This window comes from Pleurodeles waltl, chromosome 10, assembly GCF_031143425.1.
Source record: "Pleurodeles waltl isolate 20211129_DDA chromosome 10, aPleWal1.hap1.20221129, whole genome shotgun sequence".
Classification (NCBI taxonomy): Eukaryota; Metazoa; Chordata; class Amphibia; order Caudata; family Salamandridae; genus Pleurodeles; species Pleurodeles waltl.
Genome location: NC_090449.1, coordinates 131,843,164 through 131,866,214, shown reverse-complemented (window position 1 = coordinate 131,866,214; position 23,051 = coordinate 131,843,164). Strand labels below are relative to the sequence as shown.

The 23,051-nt window shown below is 46.6% G+C and overlaps 1 protein-coding gene across 1 annotated transcript in view; it reads right to left on the bottom strand.

Annotated features, from left to right (window-relative positions):
* Nucleotides 1-23,051, bottom strand: part of LOC138261213 (cytochrome P450 3A21-like) — a 223,842-nt gene that overhangs the window by 18,708 nt on the left and 182,083 nt on the right. The window contains exons 10-11 of the mRNA XM_069209966.1: nt 8,497-8,657; nt 5,908-6,134 (exon numbers count right to left, since the gene is read on the bottom strand). Of these exons, the coding sequence (XP_069066067.1) occupies nt 5,908-6,134; nt 8,497-8,657 (388 nt within the window). The remainder of the gene's footprint in view (nt 1-5,907; nt 6,135-8,496; nt 8,658-23,051) is intronic.

Genomic DNA, 23,051 nt, shown 5'->3' with positions numbered 1-23,051 from the left:
AATTGTGCCCGTCACTGAGCTGAAACTGGTAAGTTTCTGGTGAGTGAGCCAAAGCGATGAGTTCTTGAAACTTAATGAGACGTTTTGAAAAATTCTCACACCAGTGTAAGATGGCCGACGCTGAAGAGAAGAAGCAGGCTGATTGTTAATGTTCTGGAATTTGTTACTCTTCTTCAAAACGTTTAAGATGGCCGCCGCCAAAGAGAAGAGACAGGCTGAATGTTAATATTGCCACTCTTTCCTGCTAACGTTTCCTGCCGTGTTGTAATGCGCATGAGAAATAACAACAGCAGCCGTTGTAAACAAGCAAGGTGCACTAGAGTGATCCCAACCAAGTAAGATGGCTGCCGAAACGTCAAGACATCAGTTTCCTGACGTTGAGACGTTTCTTGACGTGCCTGGAAATGCGCGTGTACAACCGTCATTCGTCGGAGCCAGAATCGCACGAGAGACGTCGCGTGTCAGGAAGTAGCGCGTGCCACGTTAGTTGGAAGGCGAGGAGCGGCGCGCTTAAAAGAAATTAATAGTAAGTCAATCAGGAGCTGCAGCGCAGTTAGTTAGAAATAATAAACAAGAGTTAAATTGCACTGCAGTGGCACAGTACCAGAGCAATGTGGAAAGCGGGAGTTGAGGTGTTCAGACGATGACGAATACCACGAGTTCCTCCATCCTCGTCGCCAGTGAAATAAAGTACGGAATCTCGCTTCCAAGGTAAATCTTCAGTTTTATTTGAAGTTCTTGGTACAATTGAACACCTCAGCCTACAGATGCTTCCACGATCTCACCTCCTACTTTCTTTTATCCTCAACTGACCCCATCACCTAGGTGACTCCCAGTATTCTATGAAATCCATTCTCATCTTAGAATGCCACAGGCTGCTTTTTGTTCCCTGTCCCGACCCTTAAAGACAGACTGAGAACTTCCAGAATACCAGAGGCTACTGAGAATCAAACATAAAATTCAGAGAAGAGAGACTTCAAACAGGTGAATGTGATGGGTAAGCAAGGCTGCTAATGAGAAATTAACAGAAAGAAGTAAAATTGAGAACAAAGAAACTTCTGAACAGTGCAGACATGGTAAGGAAAAGATAACAGAGAAGAGGTACAGACAGTGGAAATTCAGCAAAATTGGAATGGAGGGAGGGACAGAGTGGGAAAAGTTAGGGAACTTCACATAATCTGAGAAGGACTTGTTGGAGTGTGTCTTTTCAAAAGCAATATTAGCATGAAAAGCTTGCAATATATTCTGTAATGAAGCTGCATAGAAAATGTGTTAACGTAGAAAATAATGCATACGTGTGAAATGTGCCCACGGGGAGTGGCTACCAATGTATACGAAGATTAATGAAGCGTATTAGTGATGAATTAATTATTTACTAATGTTTTGAATTTGTATTAGCATATCATAATTAGAGTAATGTATTAGGAGTTTGTTAAATTAATCACTGGGCCTTTGTTTAGTGAGGATCTGGGCCTAGCTGCATGGTCTCATATTAAACTGTGTTTTCCTAACGTGCAATGTGCTGTTTTACTGAAGGACACTAAACTGTACTTTCCCAGAAGCTAGATGTGTGTGTAGCCATAGTAAATTCTTTCTCATGGGGCCCGAATTGCTCAAGGAGACATTCTTGCTGAATGTAACAGTGTAATTCGTAACAGGTGCAAGGCTGCCTGGAATAGGAGAAAACAATAGAGCTACTGACTGGAGCGTAAAGTGTAACTTTTCTTACCTGACATTCCAACCGATAAAGACGTCAATAACATGGGCCAATCAACGATATGAGAACTGTGGTTTATGGAAAATTCTAGTGAAATGCGTGGAGAATTATTGGACAGAGATAATGATGCACAAATTATTATCCAATGAGGAATTAGGAGCAAATTAGGCAGTATTGATTTAACCTCATGATTTGAGGAGAAATCGAACAATTCCACTCCAAGCCATTCTTTGCCATTCTACTGAGGCATTTAGGCTATTCTTTTGAGACTTTGCCGTTTATTCTTCCTGATACTTAAACCATCCTCTATCCATTCTTACCTGATACTTACTTCTCCTCCATATGAGGGAAGATCTTATTCCTTAGCTATGCCATATTGAGACCTTGCCCTGTCCTATCTCTGCTGATGGTGAATCAACTGATGTCCTGAGGACGAAGACTGACGCTGTTTGCTGATCCGTTGGATGGGTAATTATCTGATGAAAATTGTAATTGTCTGTTTGCCTTTCTCTCTAGGTACCAACTGTGCTTTTGATAGAGGCCATAGTTAGATGTTTTGCAAATTTGTGTTCGCTAAATTGTTTTGCATGAAGCCCAACATGCTAAGGCTAATCGGAGGTTAGTTAAGGTGTTCAAAAATATCCTATGCAAATGGACAAATGACTGAGTTCTTGCTTTGTTGAATCATGTACCACTGAGACTTCGCTAAGCTGCTTCTTATTAATGACGTACTAATGCTGAATTAATATTCTCTAAGCATTGATTAATTGTGTTCTAATTACAAATCTGAAAAGTTACTCATGAGGTGAATTGATAATGAGACTAACAGGAATGACTTTAGATTGTAATGAATAGGGAAATAAATATCCTAAACATTCAACTAAATTGGTGTGTTTATTCAGGATTGAAAGCTTGTGGTGTGCTCAACTTATTGATTCACATTAAAGCTTAATGACTAGTTATTGTGATTATTGATTGAGTCATTGACCTATTGATTTGTGATGTCAAAGAGACACCTCGTACTGGGAAGTCTCCGAATGTGGTCCAAAGGTTCATCGACCTAGGCTTGTCTCCTTGTAAGTTTATCAAGGCTCCAACGTGCTAACAGTTTCTAGTCTGTGTAAGAGACAAGGAAAAAGATGTGATAAAAGAAATTATTGATGAGAGACAAGGCAGAAAAACAAACAAAGTAGCTTTTGACAGGAAATGGAGTAGGATCAATGGACTTCTAAGGAAAGTAGTCCAGAATTAAGCAGTGGTAACTAGTACGTACCCGCTCTGGATGAAAGTTGCATATGTACGTACTAGCTCTGGATTGTGATCTTTTAACTCTGTGCCCTAAAAAAACGATAACTCGTGCCTTCGCCATGCAAAGCTAATTAATCCACATTTTATATCACTGATGACACCTTCTTTGGCATCTCTGATATTATCACTGCAACATTTGAAATAATTATTGATCAGAAAACTGTGCATGGCGAGAACGCAAGTTATAGTTACTTAAGGGCGCAAGTTGTAGTTATTTGAAATAACTGTAGCTGCTGAATTTCTAAGGTTTTGGGCAAGTAAATTCAGAACCTATCTATAACATCCATGTAACCTTTGTTTTTTTCAGTGAATTTCTTATATATATATATATATATATATATATATATATATATATATATATATATAAATATATATACATAGTATTGCATTTTGTTGTGGGGATGATGGGTTTTGTTGTTTTTTTGGGCAGCTTTGTTTTAGTGGTCAATTGTCTCATTGTGGTATTGTTGTATTGCACTGTGGTTGTTGTGTTGCATTCCATTGTGAGCGTTTTCTGCCCTGTAATGTGTTGGTTCTTTTGTTGTTTTGCTTTGGCTATGTCAGTGTGTTTCGTTCTGCTGTGCTCTTTCATTACTACTAAGATGTCAGCAAATCCTGCTATAATTCCAGCTAAATGCAGAACATTCCTTGAAAGTTCTAGGACAAACAGCCATTAACAGGTTTATAAGGTGGTAAAATGTCACTGCTCTAGCACTTTACACTTCAGCCCAAACACATTACAAAAACTTTATATGATACAGCCAATGGGTTTGAATTTCTTACACATGAGGCTGCTGATTATGATTTCTAATTACAGCGAGGCAGCGATTGTTTCTTAGACATTTTAAAAGCATGAATGGTGGTTTGTGATGCGTAAATGGTGAGGGGAGGACCAAAAAGGGAGTTTAGGCAGAATATCAGAAGCGAAAAATATTGTGGCACTAAATATCATTTCAACAATATCGAGGACAAAACTATTGTGAAAGTAAGTTTCTATGGGTAACTAAAATTGTACTATGTATAACGCAACCTATATGTACCTTGACTATCTCTTATATTTCTTTAAGGTACATAGATGTAAAGTTAAGAATAGTAAATCTATACTTACCTTTTTGCACTTTCTCAATATTTTGGTCCTTGATATTTTTAACACAATATTCTGTCCACACTATATTTTCAGTTCCAATATTCTGTCAGTGATCCCAAAAAGAGTTTGACAATAATGGACTAGATGAGTAACAATGGAAAGTGGGTTATATGCAAAGAAGGAACAAATGGTGGAAAGAGTAGGAAACGAGAAGGAAAGTACGGGAAGCAGGATACAGGAGCAGAGAGGTACAGAGAAGGAGAATGACAAATATAAGCAAAGGAGGAGAGTCTTCAACCACCTACCTAAAATAGTATTTCCCTCCTTAAGCAACATTACTATGCCAAAGTGCTTTACAATGCTTTATCTGACACGTTTCTTTAATAAATTCATATATTTCCAGCAGAACAGCGGCGAGGCAATTCAATACATTAATTAACTTTTCTGTGTGAAAACATTACAAGCAGCCGGTAAATGGTGTAATATTTATCACACCTGGTAACATCCAAGTTGGAAGTTATGAGTTGGGGTAAACATCACACAATTACAACTTTCTGTGGAGTAACTTGAGGATTTTCGTGCTTGTCAAACAAAAATCTGCATTTTCTGGAAAATACTGAGCATTATTCCCCCCAAATGGATGACAGCAAGTTTGACCTGACAACTGGGAATCTTCCAATGAGGTACTTTCTGTTCCTGTTCCAGACAACCTGCAGTGAATCTCATATTGTGACTTGCTGCCCTAGAAATATACTGAGTGATATATACAAGGGGATGTTCACAAAGAAATGTCATAATACATAATGAAGCATTCCTGCTGTTTCCTTTCCTCTACTCTCTTATTTTTGTGAAATGGCAAAAAAAACATCTAAAATGGGACTAAAATAGGAATATTTATATATGAGTAGCACAAATAGAAAGGATAGCGTCCTCTTTGCACTTTAATTATTAGAGAGATGGTTCTTTCAAAGGCATTTAAGAGTACTTAAAAGAGCACTCCTTACTGTAAATACTTTAGTGAACTGGCCCTCATATGTTTACACCCAACTTTATTGTGCATATGTTTATATACTTGAGTATATCCTTAGAATATGCAAAGTTTTACCTACATGTTTGGTAGCCTGTTTTCGGGGTCTAGGGATCTATGTTTTATAGTGCTCTTGTCGCCATCTCCAGGTTTACCAACATCTGTAGTTTCCCCTTGCAGACAGCATGGTACGTTCAATGTAACAAAGGGCAAAAATAAATCCCTGACATCTTTAGGACCGAAGTGTAAAAACATGAACTTGCAGTGACCACCGTTTATTTCAATCTTTTGGAGATCTTCTGGGAGAGCACTATGATGGTGCTGTAGACACACTTCACTTACCACACTTTCTAAGCCATTTTTATTCAGTTTGTTTGCCTTAGAGTGAACACACAATGTGAACTTACAAGACATTGCCTACACAAACTGAATTAAGTCAGGAAAGGAACAGTGTAACTAATTGGGTGATTATAGATAACTGGAGTTAGACGATCCAACGGCTCACAATGTTATCTAATGTATGCATTTGTGGTCCGTTAAAGCATAATTTGTATCGGCAATGTGCGCTGTAAGAGACGGCACTTTAGTTCAATCTAACCGTGCTAATAAAAGTGACTCTAAATTCTTTCTATCTAAAAATGCCAGATTTCATATCCACTATGCCCATTATTTCTTCAGTAGCTTGAATCATTGATAATGAGCCACAACCTTAATGGACTTCCTCGCTGCCACTCTATCTCTCCTTCTTGCACCCTTGATATATCATACCTGTCTGGATTGAACTCATCTGGTTCTGACCAATACTCGGGATCCCGCTGCAGTGGGTATAACGGGATCATTACCACCACTCCTTCTGGGATTGTCACTCCATTCATCTCCACGGTCTTCTTACAGACTCTTTCAAGTCGTCCTCCAGGAGGGTACATTCTGAGGGTCTCATTAATTGCCATCTCCAAGTACTCCATCTGCATCAGTGCATCATATGTAGGAGGAGCCTACAGTTAACGGAAAATACCACAGGTTAGAAGTGAAGCACTGTACTTAATATACAGCTTTCTTGTTTGACAAAAAATACATCACCCATGTAGTGCAAGAGATGTTGACTTGAGGGGCCTAGAATCCTGAAGAGGATTGTTTACAAATCTGGTGCTTTTTCCATTCTGGATCGCTCATCTTCCCAAAACATTTGAATGTTAATTATACCAACTTTAAAGATTTAAACAAACCTATCCATACACATTACCAAACTCTTCTTATTTCTCAATACAGGTTTCTAAAACAAACAGTAGCCTACTGTTTTCAAAGGAGCTAGAGCGCTACCACCATTGACCTTTGTGTTGATTGGCTTCAGAAAGATAGAAAAATGTACTTAATATGTGTATGTAATGCAGACATTGAACGCTTCAGCATATGCCCTACTTGAAATGTCACAAGTTCAAATGTGCAAATTCTATGGCCAAGAAATGGTTCACCATTGACAAATTAAGTGCCACTGCAAAACACTAATACAGCAAAAGAAGAAAATGAATAGAATGTTATTAGTGTTATTATAGTGTTATTATTCTTTAGTGCAAGTACAAATTGGTGCTTCCTAGCAACCTCATGTTCTTTCCCACTTTGCCAAAATGGCAAGCTTGTCATAAAGAATCTATGGAATATTTAAGGAGCCGGTGGGAACTCCATACTATCACCCTCTTTGTTACCCTCACAAATGTTCTTAGATTGAATCCCCTCATTTAAGTCCAACAAGTAGTAGGATGTCAAACATCTGCCTTATTCAAAGATTTGCAAAACCTACTTTTTCAATATACCATGATCTTCACATTCGTGAATTATTCGCTTGAGGAATAGTGGCAAAGCTTTTTTGTTTTCTCGCTACTAAAGCATGGAACAAGCTCCCTTGTGATCTCTGTAAGATTGTTCTTGAGATCGTCTTTAGAAGGCAATTGAAAACTTGGCACTTTTCTAGGGCACAGGGCACTTGGGCCTGGGTGCGCATCACTTTTTTCTCAGAGCCAGTACCCTCTGAGTAGCTGTGTGCTCTATAAATCCATTCATTAGTTCATCATTTAAGCTATGTCTATAGATAATGTCTTTCTAATAATTAAGGCAAACCACAGACTCTGATCATGACAGACCTATATCGAGCATATGAAGTGTTTTTTTCTGTTCGACATCTGTGCTGCCTTCAACACCATTAAGCATATCATACGTCTAAACTCTCTACGATCAGAGTCAAGATTTGGGGAAAGGCATTTACTTTGTGCAGCCCCACGTGGACAACCTCAGCAGAATCCCATGAGAAGTACCACAGACCTTAATTACCAGTTTTTCGTAAAAAAAAATATTATGCCATTGGCCAATGCAACCAGTTGCACAACATTAGCTTCCAGATGCAGATATTGGACAGGCCAATAAGAGATTCTGGCAGTGCCTGAAGAGCTAGTCAGACAGTCCATCTGCGAGACGGTTTTTAACTCCCTTGAATTAACGTCCACAGGAACACATTTTTGGGGAGCCGCATTTAATTTTGCCCAACAGACTGTGATAATATTTTTATAGATGACATTATCCATTAATATTACAAAGATAATAGCTTTTTCATTAGTACAGTATGTTGAAAAGTGTTATGTAATAACGGTGATAATAGCCCCCCAACCCTCAGCCTGCCCCACCCAAAAGGTGGAAATTTTCAGATTTATCTTTCAACTGATATAGAGGTCTGGAAGGGTTATTTTGTACACCAACCTTGACTCAGGGCAATTTTGCACGAAAGCAGGAAGGCTTTTTTCTTCCCCAAACATGACATCCATCCTACAAGGGGCCAAGGTTGTTTCAGCTACCACCACAGTTTACAAGAAGAACGTGCAGAGAATATTTCCCCATATTTTAATTGGTTCAGAGGCTGGGGAGGTTTCATCATAATCCCTCTTTTTGTCTTGCTCAAGGGAAGGAAAAGAGTATTTTGCAACTTTATTTTTTGCACCAGCCGCTACAGGTAATTACTGTCCTGAGTCATACACACACCTGTAAACAGGGCACAAGAGTGGCTGTTAACTGTTATGGCACGGCTTCAACCTTTTTTCTTGAGACTAAAATAAGGCCAGACAATTGACACCTTCGCTACACTCCCAAAAGGTATCAATGGCACCAAGCACGGCATGAAGAATTAGTTTAGATTCTGGTGACTGAAGCCGCCTTTGCGAATTTTAAAACAAAAGCCTACTTCGGTCACCAATTAGAAGCAGATGGGAATAGAACATCCTCTAAACACCAGCAGATATCATTATGCCTTTCTCCCATGCCCTTCAAAATAGTCTCATTAGCATCCTCCTTCGGCAGGGAACTTCGGCTCACCTTGTTTGGCAGGAGAGTATCTATCTCCTGTTGCAGTTTCTGCTGAACATCGGGATGGGTCGCCAGGTTGTAGGACAGGAAAGAAAGGGTGGTGCTGGTGGTCTCATAGCCAGCCAATATGAAGATCATGGATTGTGCCATAATTTCATTATCGGTCAGTGCTGTGGAAAGAAGATCACACGTAAAGAAATACAAAGAGTGAGAGAGCATACATGGTATGCGTTATTATTTTAGGATGTGTTATGTTGTTTTGTGCTGAGCAGTGTTCCGTTATGATATGCTGTGCTATATTATGCTATACTTGGCTATGTTATGTTAAGGTGTTATGTTGTGTCATGCTCTGTATGCCGTGTTATTTTATTGTATGGTGTGGTGTGTTGTGCACAGCTATGCTGAGATGTGTTGTAATGGTATTTTATGCTATATAGGAGTGTGTATTATTGTGTCAAGAAGTGCTATACTTTGTCATGATGGGGTGTGATATGTTGTGTTCAGCTGTGCGATGCGTTTTTTTTATTGGGATGAGTTATGTTTCATAATGCTGTGCTGCATTATGGTAAAGCGTGATATATTGTGGTATGTTGTATTCTGTGTTATGGTGTGGTGTGATATGTTGTGATATGGAGCGATATGCTGTGATGCGTTATGGACTGTAAAGTTTGGTCATGCTGTGCTACGTTAGGGTGTGTTGTGCTATGCTATACTATGAAGTTATGTCAGGGTGTGCTGCGTTTGCTCATGCTGTGCTATGCTTCCTTATGTTATAGTTTGATGTAATGTTATTTCAAGCTGTGCAATGCTCTGATGTGTTATGTCACGTTGTGTTATGTACCTTCATTCTGTGCTGCTACGGTATGTTATGATGTTTTGGGGCTGTCCTATGCTGGTATGCATTGAAACAGAATATCGGAAACAAACCTATTGTGGGATAAAATATTATGTCAAGAATCTCGAGGAAGAAAATATTGTGTAAGTACATTTTTATAAGTAAGCAAAGTATTACTATATATAGCTCCCATATATATACCTTGACGATATATGTATCTTCAAGGAACATAGATGTGGAGTTAAGAATAGTAAATCTATGCTTACCTATTTACACTTACCTTTTCGATATTCTGGTTGTCGATACTTTTGATATAATATTCTGTCCACGGGGTGTGGCCGGCAAGATGGAGGCTTGGACGCACTAAAGAAGTGCTCGCAGCCCCATGTCCGGAATCCTGCACCATCCTGCCGCCCGAGGCTCCGCAGACCCCGCAATGTAGTCACAGGGGTCTTGTGGATGGGGGTTCGCCAAGGGAGGTGAGAGTAATGCTGGGGCTAAGCAGCACTGCCGGGCCCGAGCAATTGCCTGACTTCAACATGGCAGCCGCAATGTTCGTTGGCCGTTAGCCTGGTGCCGGAGGACCTGCGGAACACCGTCTGGCATTCTTGGCGAGGGGCGGACCCCCTGGTGCTGGTGTCCTGGCCTGCGGGGGTCAGTGCCGGTGGGGAGCGGGCAACCCCCTCCCCCTTTTTCATTTGTTCTGCCCGTCGCGAGGGGTGGACCAGGCCTGTGGCTGGCTTGGGGCCTAGTGGCCCCACTGGGATGTGTGTGGCTCCAGTTGTGGTGGGCCCCTGCAGCGCAGGAGGAGGAGCCGCTCAGCTATATCGTGCTGTTGGGGGGCTGTTTGAGGTGCTTAGCCCCCCCAGGCTGGTTCAACCCTACGTGACGGCCTGTTCCCAGTGTGACGGCCGCCGTGTCGGCCTGTCATCACATTTGCGGCCAGAGGTGTCGAGTGGTGCCACCTGGAGAGCTCGATGAAAGGGGTGCACAGGGGCGGTGATATGGTTTGAGCAGATCGGTGCTGGTGGGAAACGGATTCTGCACCCCCCCTCTGCTTTATCTCTGCACTGGGGATGTACAGAGCGGATGCTGTGGCAATTGGCCTGGTTTCCCCCCCCCCCGGGGCGCCACATGGCACCAGACACTGTGAATCTCCTGAGTGGCGACCTAAGTGCCAGTGGTGTGGTTTTGGCGCACGGTCTTAGTGTGCAGCTGAGACCTATGTGAGATGCTGACCTGAGCCAGTTGGATTGTGCTGGGCCCTTCTCCACGTTGCTTCTACGGCTGGTGAGTACATGAGATTATGAGTTGGCCCTGTTGCACACACTGAGACCCTCAGTGCCCTAGACGAGTGGTGAAAGCGGGTGCTAACTTGCAATGTGCACTATGGGCAAGGACAAAGTGGGGAAGGGAACGCAGCAAACCCGGATGGACCAATATACAGCGCAGACTATGGGTGGGTCTCTGCCGCAGGATCCCCGTGTCCCTTGAGCAATGGAAGCGGACCCACTGGCACGCAAATCCTGGCCGCCATTGAGGCCTCAGGACATGCAGTAAAGTCGCATCTTGCCGCCATTGCGGTTGATGTAAACTTGCTGAGAGTGGATTTGAGAGAGGTGGCTGAATGCTCAGTGGCGACCGCACAACAAGTGACCTCTATGCGGGCTGACATTGACACCCTAAAGACCTTGGTGGCCGCCCTGGAAGTTAAAACGTGCAGACTGGAATTGAGAGTTGAGGATGCAGAAGGAAGAGTGCGTAGGTCCAACCTCAGCGTGGTGGGGTTACCAAGGGGGCGGAGGGTACGAACCCAGAGGCCTTCTTGGAGGACTGGATTAAAAGAGTACTGCCTAATGCCTCCCTGTCAACTGTGTTTATGGTGGAATGTGCACAAAGGGTGCTAGCCCCCGAGCGATCATCGCCCAGTTTCTCAACTACAGGGACCGGGACACTATCCTTCAAGAGGTGCGCATATATAGAGACCCTTCCTATGAGAACAACATCATCCGCTTTTTTCCTGATTACACCCAGGAGGTGCAGCTCCAAAGACAGTCCTTCAGGGGTGTTACGCGCAACCTGAAAAAACTTGGGTATACCTACATGTTACTATTCCCAGCTAAGCTGAAGGTTCTCCATGTAGGCTGCTCTCACTTTTTTCAGACACCTGAGGCGTTATGGGATTGGCTAGAGCTGGGTGATGGCGGTGGAACACCGGGGTCCCAGAGAGGAGGAGTCCTTGAGCAGCCTGCCAAAATTGGTAACATACAATCCGCCTTGCGCCAGACCAGTAGGAGACGCCGTGCCGCCCGGGGAGGCAAGGTGATAGTGTGATCGGATGGCACATTGAGTTTGGACAGGAGATGCCGGGAGCGGGAAGAGGCGAGATTGTTGGTGCAATCCGTCACCGCAGAGGTGTTCCCTCGGTCCTGTTCCGCCCTCGAGGATGGTAGATTGACACATGACTCAGACAGCACCAACGCCTGAAGAGCCGCTGTGAATGGATATCTGAATTGGATGAGCGATGCTGTGACCGCTGCCGGACTTGAGACTCTACCTTGGTTGCTTGCTCTCCCTCCTCCCTTCCTCCTGTTCTGTGGCTGTCTTCCCGTTCCCCCCCACAACCCCCTTCTCCTTTTTCTCCTTTCTGTTCAGCTCCTTTTATTGCGGGGTGGTGGAGTCTCGGGAGGCTATAAGGCATGGGGTGGGGTTAATGTGGTTTTCACACTCTACCTCCCCTCCTCATCCCCCTTTTGCATGACCAAGGCGAACACTGTTTATTTTGCCCCCACCTTTCTGTAGTGGGGAGAGTCACCCGTTGTGGTTCAAGTATTTGTTGTGAGTAGCATTGGGATTTGGGTACTGTGTGTGCGAAGTCTGAGTAGGCAAGTGCGAGGGGTTGGAGCGTAGAACAGACTCTGTCCAGACCAGTTCCCCACAGTAGTAGAGGTTGGTGCTGCTGCTACCTCCTGGTCTCTCAGGTAGACAGAGGGGCGCATACACGGAGTGGACAGACACTAGTTGTGGGTGGTGTTTACCCGGAGTGGGTCGGGTTGTTGTTTATGGATTCTAATTTTGATTGTTGTTGGAGTTTTGTATCATGCACTGATTGCACTGTACTTCCTGAGACGGATGGGTGGACCGCGCCTTCATTGCTGAAAATGCAAGTGCCTGTGGCGCTGAACCGGTGTGGTGGTTGGTTGGTGCGGGGATCGGGGGGGCTGGGGGCAGCATTTGTAGATTGGCATAGAGCATGGCAGGTACATTGATCAGAATGGTCACATGGAACGTGAGGGGGCTGAACTCTTTTGTAAAGCATTATAGGGTGCATACGTATCTACGGAGACTTAGGGTCCATATTGCCCTCCTGCAGGAGACACACCTGTTAGATAATGAAGTGCAAAAATTACATAGAAAGTGGCGAGGCCAGCTATACTCAGCGACATATTCATCTTATGCCAGGGGGATGTCTGTCTGGGTACCCCGGGACACCTTTCCAATTAAGGAGTTGCACCGCAAATGTGCAAGGCTGCTATGCCTTTCTGCATGGGGAGTTGAATGGCCGTGAACTTTGCATTCAGAATACATATGCCCCCAACTCCGACGATGCAGAGTTCTTCCACAAGCTTCAGTGTGAGTTGGTGTCCCATGCTGGGATGCACATTATTTGGGTGGGTGACTTTAATTGTGTTTTAAACGGGGCCTTGGATAGAAGTCCCCCCAGGATGGGCACTAAGCCCCATATGACTGCCATGCTTTGCGGTATAATGGATAATCTACACTTTGTGTACATATGGAGGGAGATGCACCCCACCTCTACAACTTTTTCTTGTTACTCTCCCACACATGGAGCATATAGCTGCATAGACAGATTTCTACTGGGGAACGACGTGTCCCTCGATGTCCGTCGGGTTGACTATCAGGTCAGATTTCTGTCGGATCATGCCCCTCTTCTGTTGGAATGTGGTATCCACACACCTAAGCCAGCGATCCCCCTCTGGCGCATGCTGCCAGAATTTCTGGGTGACCGTGAGTATAGGCGTGATATTCAGGAGACGCTGGCTGGGTATTTTTGCGAGAACTGGTCTACGGCCCAGCGTCGCGGCTTAGAATGGGAGGCCCTTAAAGTTATTAGAGACAAAAGGCTCGCTAAAACATGCGGTGTTCGGAGGAAACTAGATCAAGAATTGGCGCAGCAGAAGGACGCCTTAAATGCCTTACAACGTCAAATTGACAATGGGGACGCGCTGGAGAATGAGAGTCGCATGGTGCGTGGTTGCACAGGTGCCCTGTGGAGTAGACTGGATAGTTATGTTCGTAAAGACTTCTGACAGCGATTGCATCGTGAAGGGGATCGATCTGGGCGTTTGCTCGCTTGGCTGCTCCGCCATGAGCGCTCCACCCCCATAATTCTATCTCTTCGGGGTCCAACTAGTGATAGGATTTTAGGTAAAACGCGCGTGAATGCCCATCTACTCTCCTCCGCAGTGCAATGTGAGTTCTCAAACACGAGAATACCTGGATGGCCTCCAGTTACCCAGACTCACAGACGCTCAGGCGGCGGAGTTGGAGGCTGAATTGTCCCTGGAAGACATTCAGGGAGCCCTGGGTGACATGGCCTCTGGGAAGGCGCCGGGTCCCAATGTCCTCCTGGTCAAGTTTTATTGCACATACTCTGCAACACTGCTCCCCAGACTTCTGGAAATACTTCAGGAGTCACGCGAAGGGGGCCTGCTGCCACAGCAGATGAGGGAGGCATTGATTGTGATGCTACCTAAAGCTGGGAGGGGTCCTGCGGACCTGAGCTCATATAGGCCACTTTCTATGTTAAATGTGGATGTGAAAATCCTCGCCATGCGATTGGGACGGGTGGTGGCTTCTTAAGTGGGACAAGACCAGTGTGGGTTTATTACTGGAAGAGGGACCCACATGAACCTGTGGAGATTTTCACATGTGGTGCACGAGACGCGTGGACTCCCTGATCATGCTGCGCTTGTCGCCTTGGACTGAGAAAAGGCTTTCGACACTCTGTCCTGGGAATACCTATTGGCCGTCTTGCATAGAATGGGCCTGGGACCTTCCTACTTGTCATGGGTACAAATGCTCTACTCATCCCTGTGGGCTCGGGTCCGCACTGGGGCTCTTTTGTCTGAGGCGTTTGCTATACAGCGGGGCACCCGACAAGACTGCCCCTTATCTCCGCTACTGTTCGCTCTGGCAATGGAATCCCTAGCTATACAGTTGCAAAAATGCCTGCGGAATTGGGGCATACTGGTTGGGGCAACAGCACACACTGTATCGCTATATGCTGATGATGCCCTGGTGTATGTTACAGATCCGGAGAGGTCAGTCCCTCTCTTATTGCAGCTGATGGACGATTTCTGTAGGGTGTTGGAACTCTTCATAAATCGACGGAAGATGGTATTGTTCCCTATGGCGGGTCTGTTGTCAGTGGCTGTATCTGGGTTGCCACGGATGGTTCTGGAGTGGGAGACGGAGTTGTTTCAGTATCTGGGTATGCAGGTGACACACTCCCCTCACCTACAATACGCCTTAAATATGGGCAGGGTGATAGATAGCCTCTGTGCCTCAGTTCACTTCTGGACCTCCCTCCCACTGTCAGTTATGGGTAGAGTTGCGCTCTGCAAGGTGATTCTTCTCCCGAGATGCCTATACATGTTACAGAACTCGTTCTGTGAAATGTTAACCCTTCTTTTTCATCAGCTCGATAAATTACTTTTGTCTCTGGTATGGGCGGGTAAGCGGCCCAGAGTACGCATGGATGTGCTTAAGCTAGACCAGGTCAACGGTGGACTGGGCCTTCCCAATTTGTTCCTCTACTATGCGGCATGCTGGCTGCAATATACGGTTTTGTGATTCGAAGTTGGCTCTAATTGGGAGAAAGAGCTGTTGGAAGGCTCTGTTTGCTTGTCGCGTTCACCGTGCTTGTTGATGGGTGGCCCTAGGTCGCCACCGGAGACCCCCTTCCTAGTCGCGCAGGTGTCGCGAGTCCGGGAGCAGACCATTGTGAGGGTGTTGCGTAGGGCGCCATATGCGTGCTTGCGTCCACTTTGGTGGCTGTGCCCCTTCGCCCCTCTTGCAGAAACGCTGGACTTTGGAAAATGGCAAGACCACAGCTGTAATACTGCTGGTGATCTTTACCAAAACAATGCGTTTATTACTTAAGCGCAGACCCTCTTTGGCATTGACCAGGGTCAATTTTTGCAATACGCGGGTCTCTCGCAGTAGGCATGTGAGGTTTGGATCTCTTTTACTACAGAGCCGATCGAATCCCGCCTTGCAGCTACCCTTGTTGACTCTGGTGGTATCTGCAGTCTCATCTCCCTGCTCTATAAGGCCCTAAAGCAGGACAGACAGATAAGCATAGCAGGGGTTAGAGATAGTTGGGATGCTGTTCTGGATGGTCCACTTACAGATGGGGAATGGTCTAGAACTTGTTCCCTGGTACGGGATGCGACCAGCAATGCGAGATTTAAATTGATACACTTTTATTACGTTCACCGGGCTTACCTGACACTGCACCGCCTACATAGGATATTCCCAGCATGCCCAGATAGATGTGCTCGCTGTGGTGGGACTTTTGCTAATTTTGACCATATGACATGGGTATGTAGTATGATTCAACCCTTTTGGACCCAAATAGTGCAAACACTGAGGGAAGTGTCGCAAATTGACGTTGGGGTGAATAGGAAACACTGGCTACTGGGTCTAATCCCTTGCCCTAAAAAAGGTTGTAAAATGACTTACAGATTTGCACAGTTGGGACTCATTCTTGCCAAACGGCGCATTGCGATACACTGGACAAGCCCGTTCCCCCTCTACATGACACTTATTTAGCTGATCTTGTTGAGTGGACGACTGCGGAGGAGTGTCGGCTTCGTAGAGTGCGTATAGATGAGTTTGCTGAGCGAGACCTGGAGAGATGGAGTATGATTGTTTCCCTATTAGAGGACTCTGATGAGTTGGCGGGGGACTCCTCTGAAGAGGCTTCTGTTTGTTGAGACTGGATGATATCATTTATGTTTGAAATACTTTCGTGTGGATTTTTTGAATGCTCGGAGACATTTGGAGGTTGGGTCTGCCCTTGCCCCCCCCCCTCCCGCCACCCGCCCCGCCTCCGCCGATCAGTTGTCGCTGGGGGATGCATACCCGGCCCTTCACCTGCCTGCATAGTAGAACCCATGTGGGATGCTCGGCGAAGTTGTTGGGCTGGATGGTTCCTCCGTTGTGTGTTTTGTAGGCGGGCGGTTCTGGCCCAGGTCTGTACATTCCCTTCTGACTCGGACGTTCACACTACCTCAGCGACAGTATTGCACACTGGTTTGTTCCTGAAACGTTGTCCATATTGCAGGACATATAGTGCTTGGTAGATATCATTACGTTGTCCAGGTGGTGCTTGTCTCGCTGCAATTGTTTTTGCAGGCACATCGATTAGTCTGATCTTTTGTCTTACGTATGGGTATCACTTTATGTACCACTACAGTGCTAGCTGGAGACGTGACACAGACATCATGATTGTCAATTTGGTCTGTAATGCTGTGATGCTGCTGTGTATTTTATGAACAGTGCAGTTTCTGTGTTGTTATTATAAAAGTAATAAATAAAGTTTTTCCAAATATATATATATATATATATATATATATATCCAGTCCACACAATATTTTTGTTTCAGATATTCTGTAAGTGATCCTCTATGTTATATTATATTAGGTTGGGCTTTGTTATGTCATGCTGTGCTCTGTTATGTTTTTTTATGATGTGTTGGTATGTCGTGCTATATTAGAACATTGGAATGTTGGGAGCTCCATTGGAGACAATGGAGTACTCTGGACTGTTACTGGCTGGTAAAAGCCCGAAGCGCCAACATTCCAATGTTCTTTGTTCACAGGGCTCACGGAGTCCGAGGGGATCTCCATCCCCTTGGGCTCCGTGAGGACTTTGGTTTATTTATTAGAACATTCTGCCCTCTAGTGGCAGAATGTTCTAATAGCCTTGTACCCCTTTGTAGCTGGGCTATAACAGGCAATTAAATTCCCGTTCTCTTGTTACAGGGCCTTGCCTTTGGCTCTGACCTTTAATACTGGCGCAGGCTTTTAATGACCGTGTAGCCCACTACGGCGGGCTCTAAGGCTATAATATGTCATGTTAAGGTGCATTATGTTATGCTACATCATGTATCACTGCCTAATGTTGTGTTCCTGTGCTATTCATGTTATGATGTGGTATATATTGTGCCACTCCATGCTAACACCACATTCCATACTTTGTTTTTAAAAAAAAAACATATTTTTCAATAACAAAACCCTACATCACAGACATCTTTATTCAATATTTTCAACACTTTTGAATTGCACGTTTAAACTTAAATTTGTCACATCAGTGTGTACTTTACCATCATCATCTACTTTATTGTCACAAAATGTAAAATGCGTGAGCGTGGGCGGTGAGCACATGAAATAGAAGCTAACATCTGGCCACCTCAAGTTCAGTACTTCTTACAGCACCTATTGTTTCAGATAGTGTCATTTGCGGAGAGCAGGACAGTTTAAGAAACTAATATGGCTCATTGGAATCTCTCATCCAATCCTCTCATGCGGCTTATCACTCCTCTAGTTTTGCTCGTTGCATTCATCTCATGGCTAATGAATTATCTCTGCCACTTTCCACACCTTGACCAAAGGGGGCCTATAATATAACATGTTTCCATGTTCTGTTTCCTGTGGGACTCTTGCCTGTAACATTTTGGGGGTCATTACAACATTGGCGGTAAAAGCTGCTTACTGCCGTGCAGAAGACCGCCGTGGCAGTGGAAATCCGCCACAGCTATTATGACACACATCCCGAAATCCGCCAAAATTCAGACACCCACACAAGTCCACCACACCAAAGGTCAGTGATAAACTGGTGAAAACAAATCCTCCACCGTCACGCCAACAGAAATACGCCCATGCTATCACGACCCACAAATCCACGCGGCGGTCTTTCAACCGCGGTATTACCATTGGCGGTACACACCGCTGCGCTCAAAATACACACACATCTGCAAAACACCACCACATTGGACAATTCGAAATACACACACCTGATACACATACACACACCACTCCCACACACTCAATACTATATGAAACACACACCCACATCACCCACAAACCCCTACGACCACCATTACAGAGAGAAGTCCAGAGAGAGACACCACCATCCATAAACTAGCAGCCACAGGCACTCAACACCATCACCCACACTACTTCCACCCACAAAACACCACACACCACTACATATCACCACACTTATCACCACACCACCCCACACATCACCTACACCACCCCATGGCACGGCAAAGACACCCCAGGTTCTCGGAGGAGGAGCTCAGGGTCATGGTGGAGGAAATTGTCTGGGTAGAGCCACAGCTATTCGGATCACAGGTGCAGCACACCTCAATAGCAAGGAAGATGGAGCTATGGCGAAGAATAGCCGACAGGGTCAACGCAATGGGACAGCACCCAAGAAATCGGGACGACATCAGGAAGAGGTGGAACGACCTACGGGGGAAGGTGCGTTCCGTGGTCTCCAGACACAACATCGCGGTACAGTGGACTGGCGGCGGACCCCCACCTCCTCCCCCACAACTAACAACATGGGAGGAGCAGGTCTTGACTATTATGCATCCTGAAGGCCTCGCAGGAGTTGGTGGAGGAATGGACTCTGGTAAGTCAAATCTTAACTATCATATCCCCCACCCTACCTGCATGCTATCACAGACCCCCACCCTCACCCCTCCCCTATCACTCCAACTCCTCACATATGTACTACTAACACAAACCACCCATCCCAACACCAAGCCCTGCATGACACAACAAAGCATGAACACCCATCACTAAAGCATGCCCACTGCACATACCCATAACACCCCCCTCAACCATCATCACACAAGCCCCTACACAGGAGTAACACAGTCACTCACCCATTGCGCACCATGACACACACAGATGCAATAATCATGCTTTTACACCCCTGCAGGACCACTACCCAACGTCACCAGACAGGAGGGTCAGACATCTCCACCCCACCCACAGAAGAGGCCCACAGTGATGACAGCATCTCTGCCCAACTGGATCTAGATGACCAGCCCGGACCATCGTGGGCCTCGGGACAGTCGGTTCCCCACACCCAGTCACAGGCCACCACAGACCTTCCACCCTCTGGTAACACCAGCACAGCACCCACCCAGCGGGCCCATACCTCCGTACCCAGGACACGTCAATCAGCTGTGTGTCCTCCACTACAGGGACCCCAGGATAATCCACCACCCCAACAACAACAGGGACCTGGGGGCAGTGGTAGTGGGCACAGGGTCCAGTGGACGGAGGCCCAGGAACACAGGGGAACTGGGAGGGCTGCTGTGCGACAGGGGGCGGACAGGCCTAGGGAACCCACTCTCCACGAGGCCCTCTCCTCCATCATGGGAGCATACTACCACTCCCAGGAGACGATGGCAACGGTCCTGGCCAAGTTTCAGGAGACCCAGCAGCTGAAGGAGGAACGGTATTTGGGGTTCAGGGAGGAACTCAGAACCATCAGCACCGCCCTGGGCACCATCGTAGGGGTGTGAAGGAGATACTTAACACCAGGTGGGACACTGTGGCACTCCAAGGGGCCTCTGACACTAGCATGGACGAAGAACTGCCCACCACCTCCACCGGCGCTAGTGGACAGGACGCCCCGCCACAGGACCACCACAGGACCACCACACCAGCACTCCACCCCCTACAGACGGAGAACCACCCCGCAAACGGTCCCTGAGATCCAGGAACAAGACAGAGCACGATGCCAAGACCCCCACCAAGAAATTAGACCACCCTGATTGTCATCCTACTGTCTCACTTTGTAACCCTGTCCATATTGGAACTGCCCCAGCTCCACTTCCTATGCCCATATGGGCAATGCAACTGTGAGACTAATAGACTGGACTCTGCCATGGACATTCCTCCACCATCACCCCTCACCATTTTACAACCCCACTCCAATATTTAGCACTGCAATAACAACCCTTGAAGCACAAAACAATCTGGAGTCAGTCTGTGATTTTGAAAATGTGTATTAGCAATGACAGTGACAAAATGCGTTCTCAAATGTAATGTCAACATACCTATGTCACACATCTCAAATCCATGAGGAATGTAAGCAGATGACACATGTTGGTAACCACACCTGTGAAACCGTAATGGAAATGTACAACTCAGTTACCATATACTGGTTGAAATCGACAGACAGGATAGAGGTAGAAGTGTGGACCATCCTCCTGCAGAAAAGGCACCTGTTGTCGCAAAGCCAGATTGTGAAGCATACAGCTGGCCAAGATGATCTGGCACCTTCCTTGGTGAGTAGAATAGGGAACCACCTGTCATATGGAGGCACCTGAACCTGGCCTTCAGGAGGCCGAAGGTGTGTTCGATCACCCTCCTTGTCCGCCCATGGGCCTCATTGTAGCCTTCCTCTGCCCTGGTCCTGGGATTCCTCACTGGGGTCATTAGCCATGACAGGTTGGGGTAACCAGAGTCCCCTAATAGCCACACCCGGTGCCTCTGGAGTTGACCCATCACATAAGGGATGCTGCTATTCCGCACGATGTAGGAGTCATGCACAGAGCCAGGGAACATAGCATTTACCTGGGAGATGTACTGGTCTGTCAAACATACCATCTGTACATTCATCGAATGATAACTCTTCCGGTTCCTGTACACCTGTTCACTCCTGTGGGGGGGGGGGACCAGAGCTACATGGGTCCCATCAATGGCACCTATGATGTTGGGGATATGTTCAAGGGCCTAGAAGTCACCTTTAACTATAGCCAAATCCTCCACCTGAGGGAAAACGATGTAACTCTGCATGTGTTTCAGAAGGGCAGACAACACTCTGGACAACACGTTGGAAAACATAGGCTGGGACATCCCTGATGCCATGGCCACTGTTGTTTGAAATGACCCACTTGCAAGGAAATGGAGCAGTGATAGCACCTGCACTTGAGGGGGGATCCCTGTGGGATGGCGGATTGCTGACATCAGGTCTAGCTCCAACTGGGTACACAGTTTCTGTATTGTGGCACGGTCAAACCTGTAGGTGATGATCAAATGTCGCTCCTCCATTGTCAACAGGTTCACCAGCGGTCGGTACACCAGAGGATTCCACCATCTCCTCACAGGTCCCAGCGGACGGTGCCTAGGAAGGACAACAGCGACCACAGAGTCAAACAACTCAGAGGTATGTACCCACAGTCTACTTAGAACATCATTCATACACAGAATCTGGCCTGTATTTGTGTTGTGAGACAAGGCCTAGGTATGTGTGATGCAGTTGGTAATTAGGCCATGTAGGCCCCTGAAATGGCGGCTGCCTGGCCTCTAAACTGGGACAATGGGATGTGAGGTAACTGCGCTGGCGTTGTATACTGTCGCGGTAGGCGGTTGAAGACCGCGGCGCAATGCTGCATTGGTTAACATTGGACCCTTTGGGTCTCAGGAGCCAATGGTGATGTAAGCCGGCGGTGATGGGACGCCCCGCCGCGGACATGACCGCCATTTTCTAGCTGTTTAATCACTCGATACCTGATCTTCAACAGGAGAGGACCTACACTGCAAGTGCTGCTGTGACCTCAGTCTGGAAGAGACAATGGCTCGTGCATCTGGGGAAAGGGCCCCTGCCTTCACTGCAGAGGAGTTGGAAAAGCTCGTGGACGGGGTCCTCCCCCAGTACACGCTACTCTACGGTCCTCCAGACCAACAGGTAATGACACAGGGAGCACGTTGTATGGGCTATGCCTGTGTGGAAAGGGCTGGTTGTAAGAAGGAAGGGGGCACAGTTCTGCATGCATGAAGGAGTGTGAATGCATGTGCCACATGGCAAGGCTAGGGATGTGGGCCACTCACTTCGACGGTGCAGTTGGTAATGACTTCTCTTCTTCCCCTGTACATTTCATGTAGGTCAGCGCCCACCAGAAGAAGGATATTTGGCGTGCCATCGCCAAGGACGTCCGGACCCTGGGGGTCCACCACAGACGGAGCACCCACTGCCGGAAAAGATGGGAGGACTTTCGCCGCTGGAGCATGAAGACGGCAGAGGCTCAGCTGGCGATGGCCTCCCAACGTGGGAGTGGTGCCCGTCGAACCATGACCCCCCTGATGTTCCGGATCCTGGCGGTGGCCTACCCTGAGTTGGATGGGCGCTTGAGGGCATCACAGCAGACACAAGGGGGTGAGTACAACATCATTCAGCGGACTTTGCGCGCAGTGAAGGTGTCTGGGTGGGGGAGGAGGGCTGTGGGTTTCCCTAGGCCAGGGCGAGTTCCGTAGGCTAGGCCCCTCCGTAATGCAGGCCATGTGGCACCCCACCCCAACTCTGTAGAGTGCCAAGTACAGGTAGACATGCCCCTGTGTCATCTATGTGTGCAGATGTCGACCATAGCCATGTAGGATATATCCCAGGAATTTCATCTGTAGAGCCCAACAGCGCGATGTAGTGCAGGGGGCTTCTGTGTCTGTATTGTCCGCCAATGGTAGCGGTAAGCTATGCACTCAACCTGTCTTTCTTCTGTCGTCCCCCCCCTTTTTGTGGTCTCCTTGTTCTTGTGTTCATCAGTATCATCAGGCGGAGGTACAGTGGCACCGGAGCACGAGGGAGCTGCATCCCACATGGCCATGGAGGGCCACAC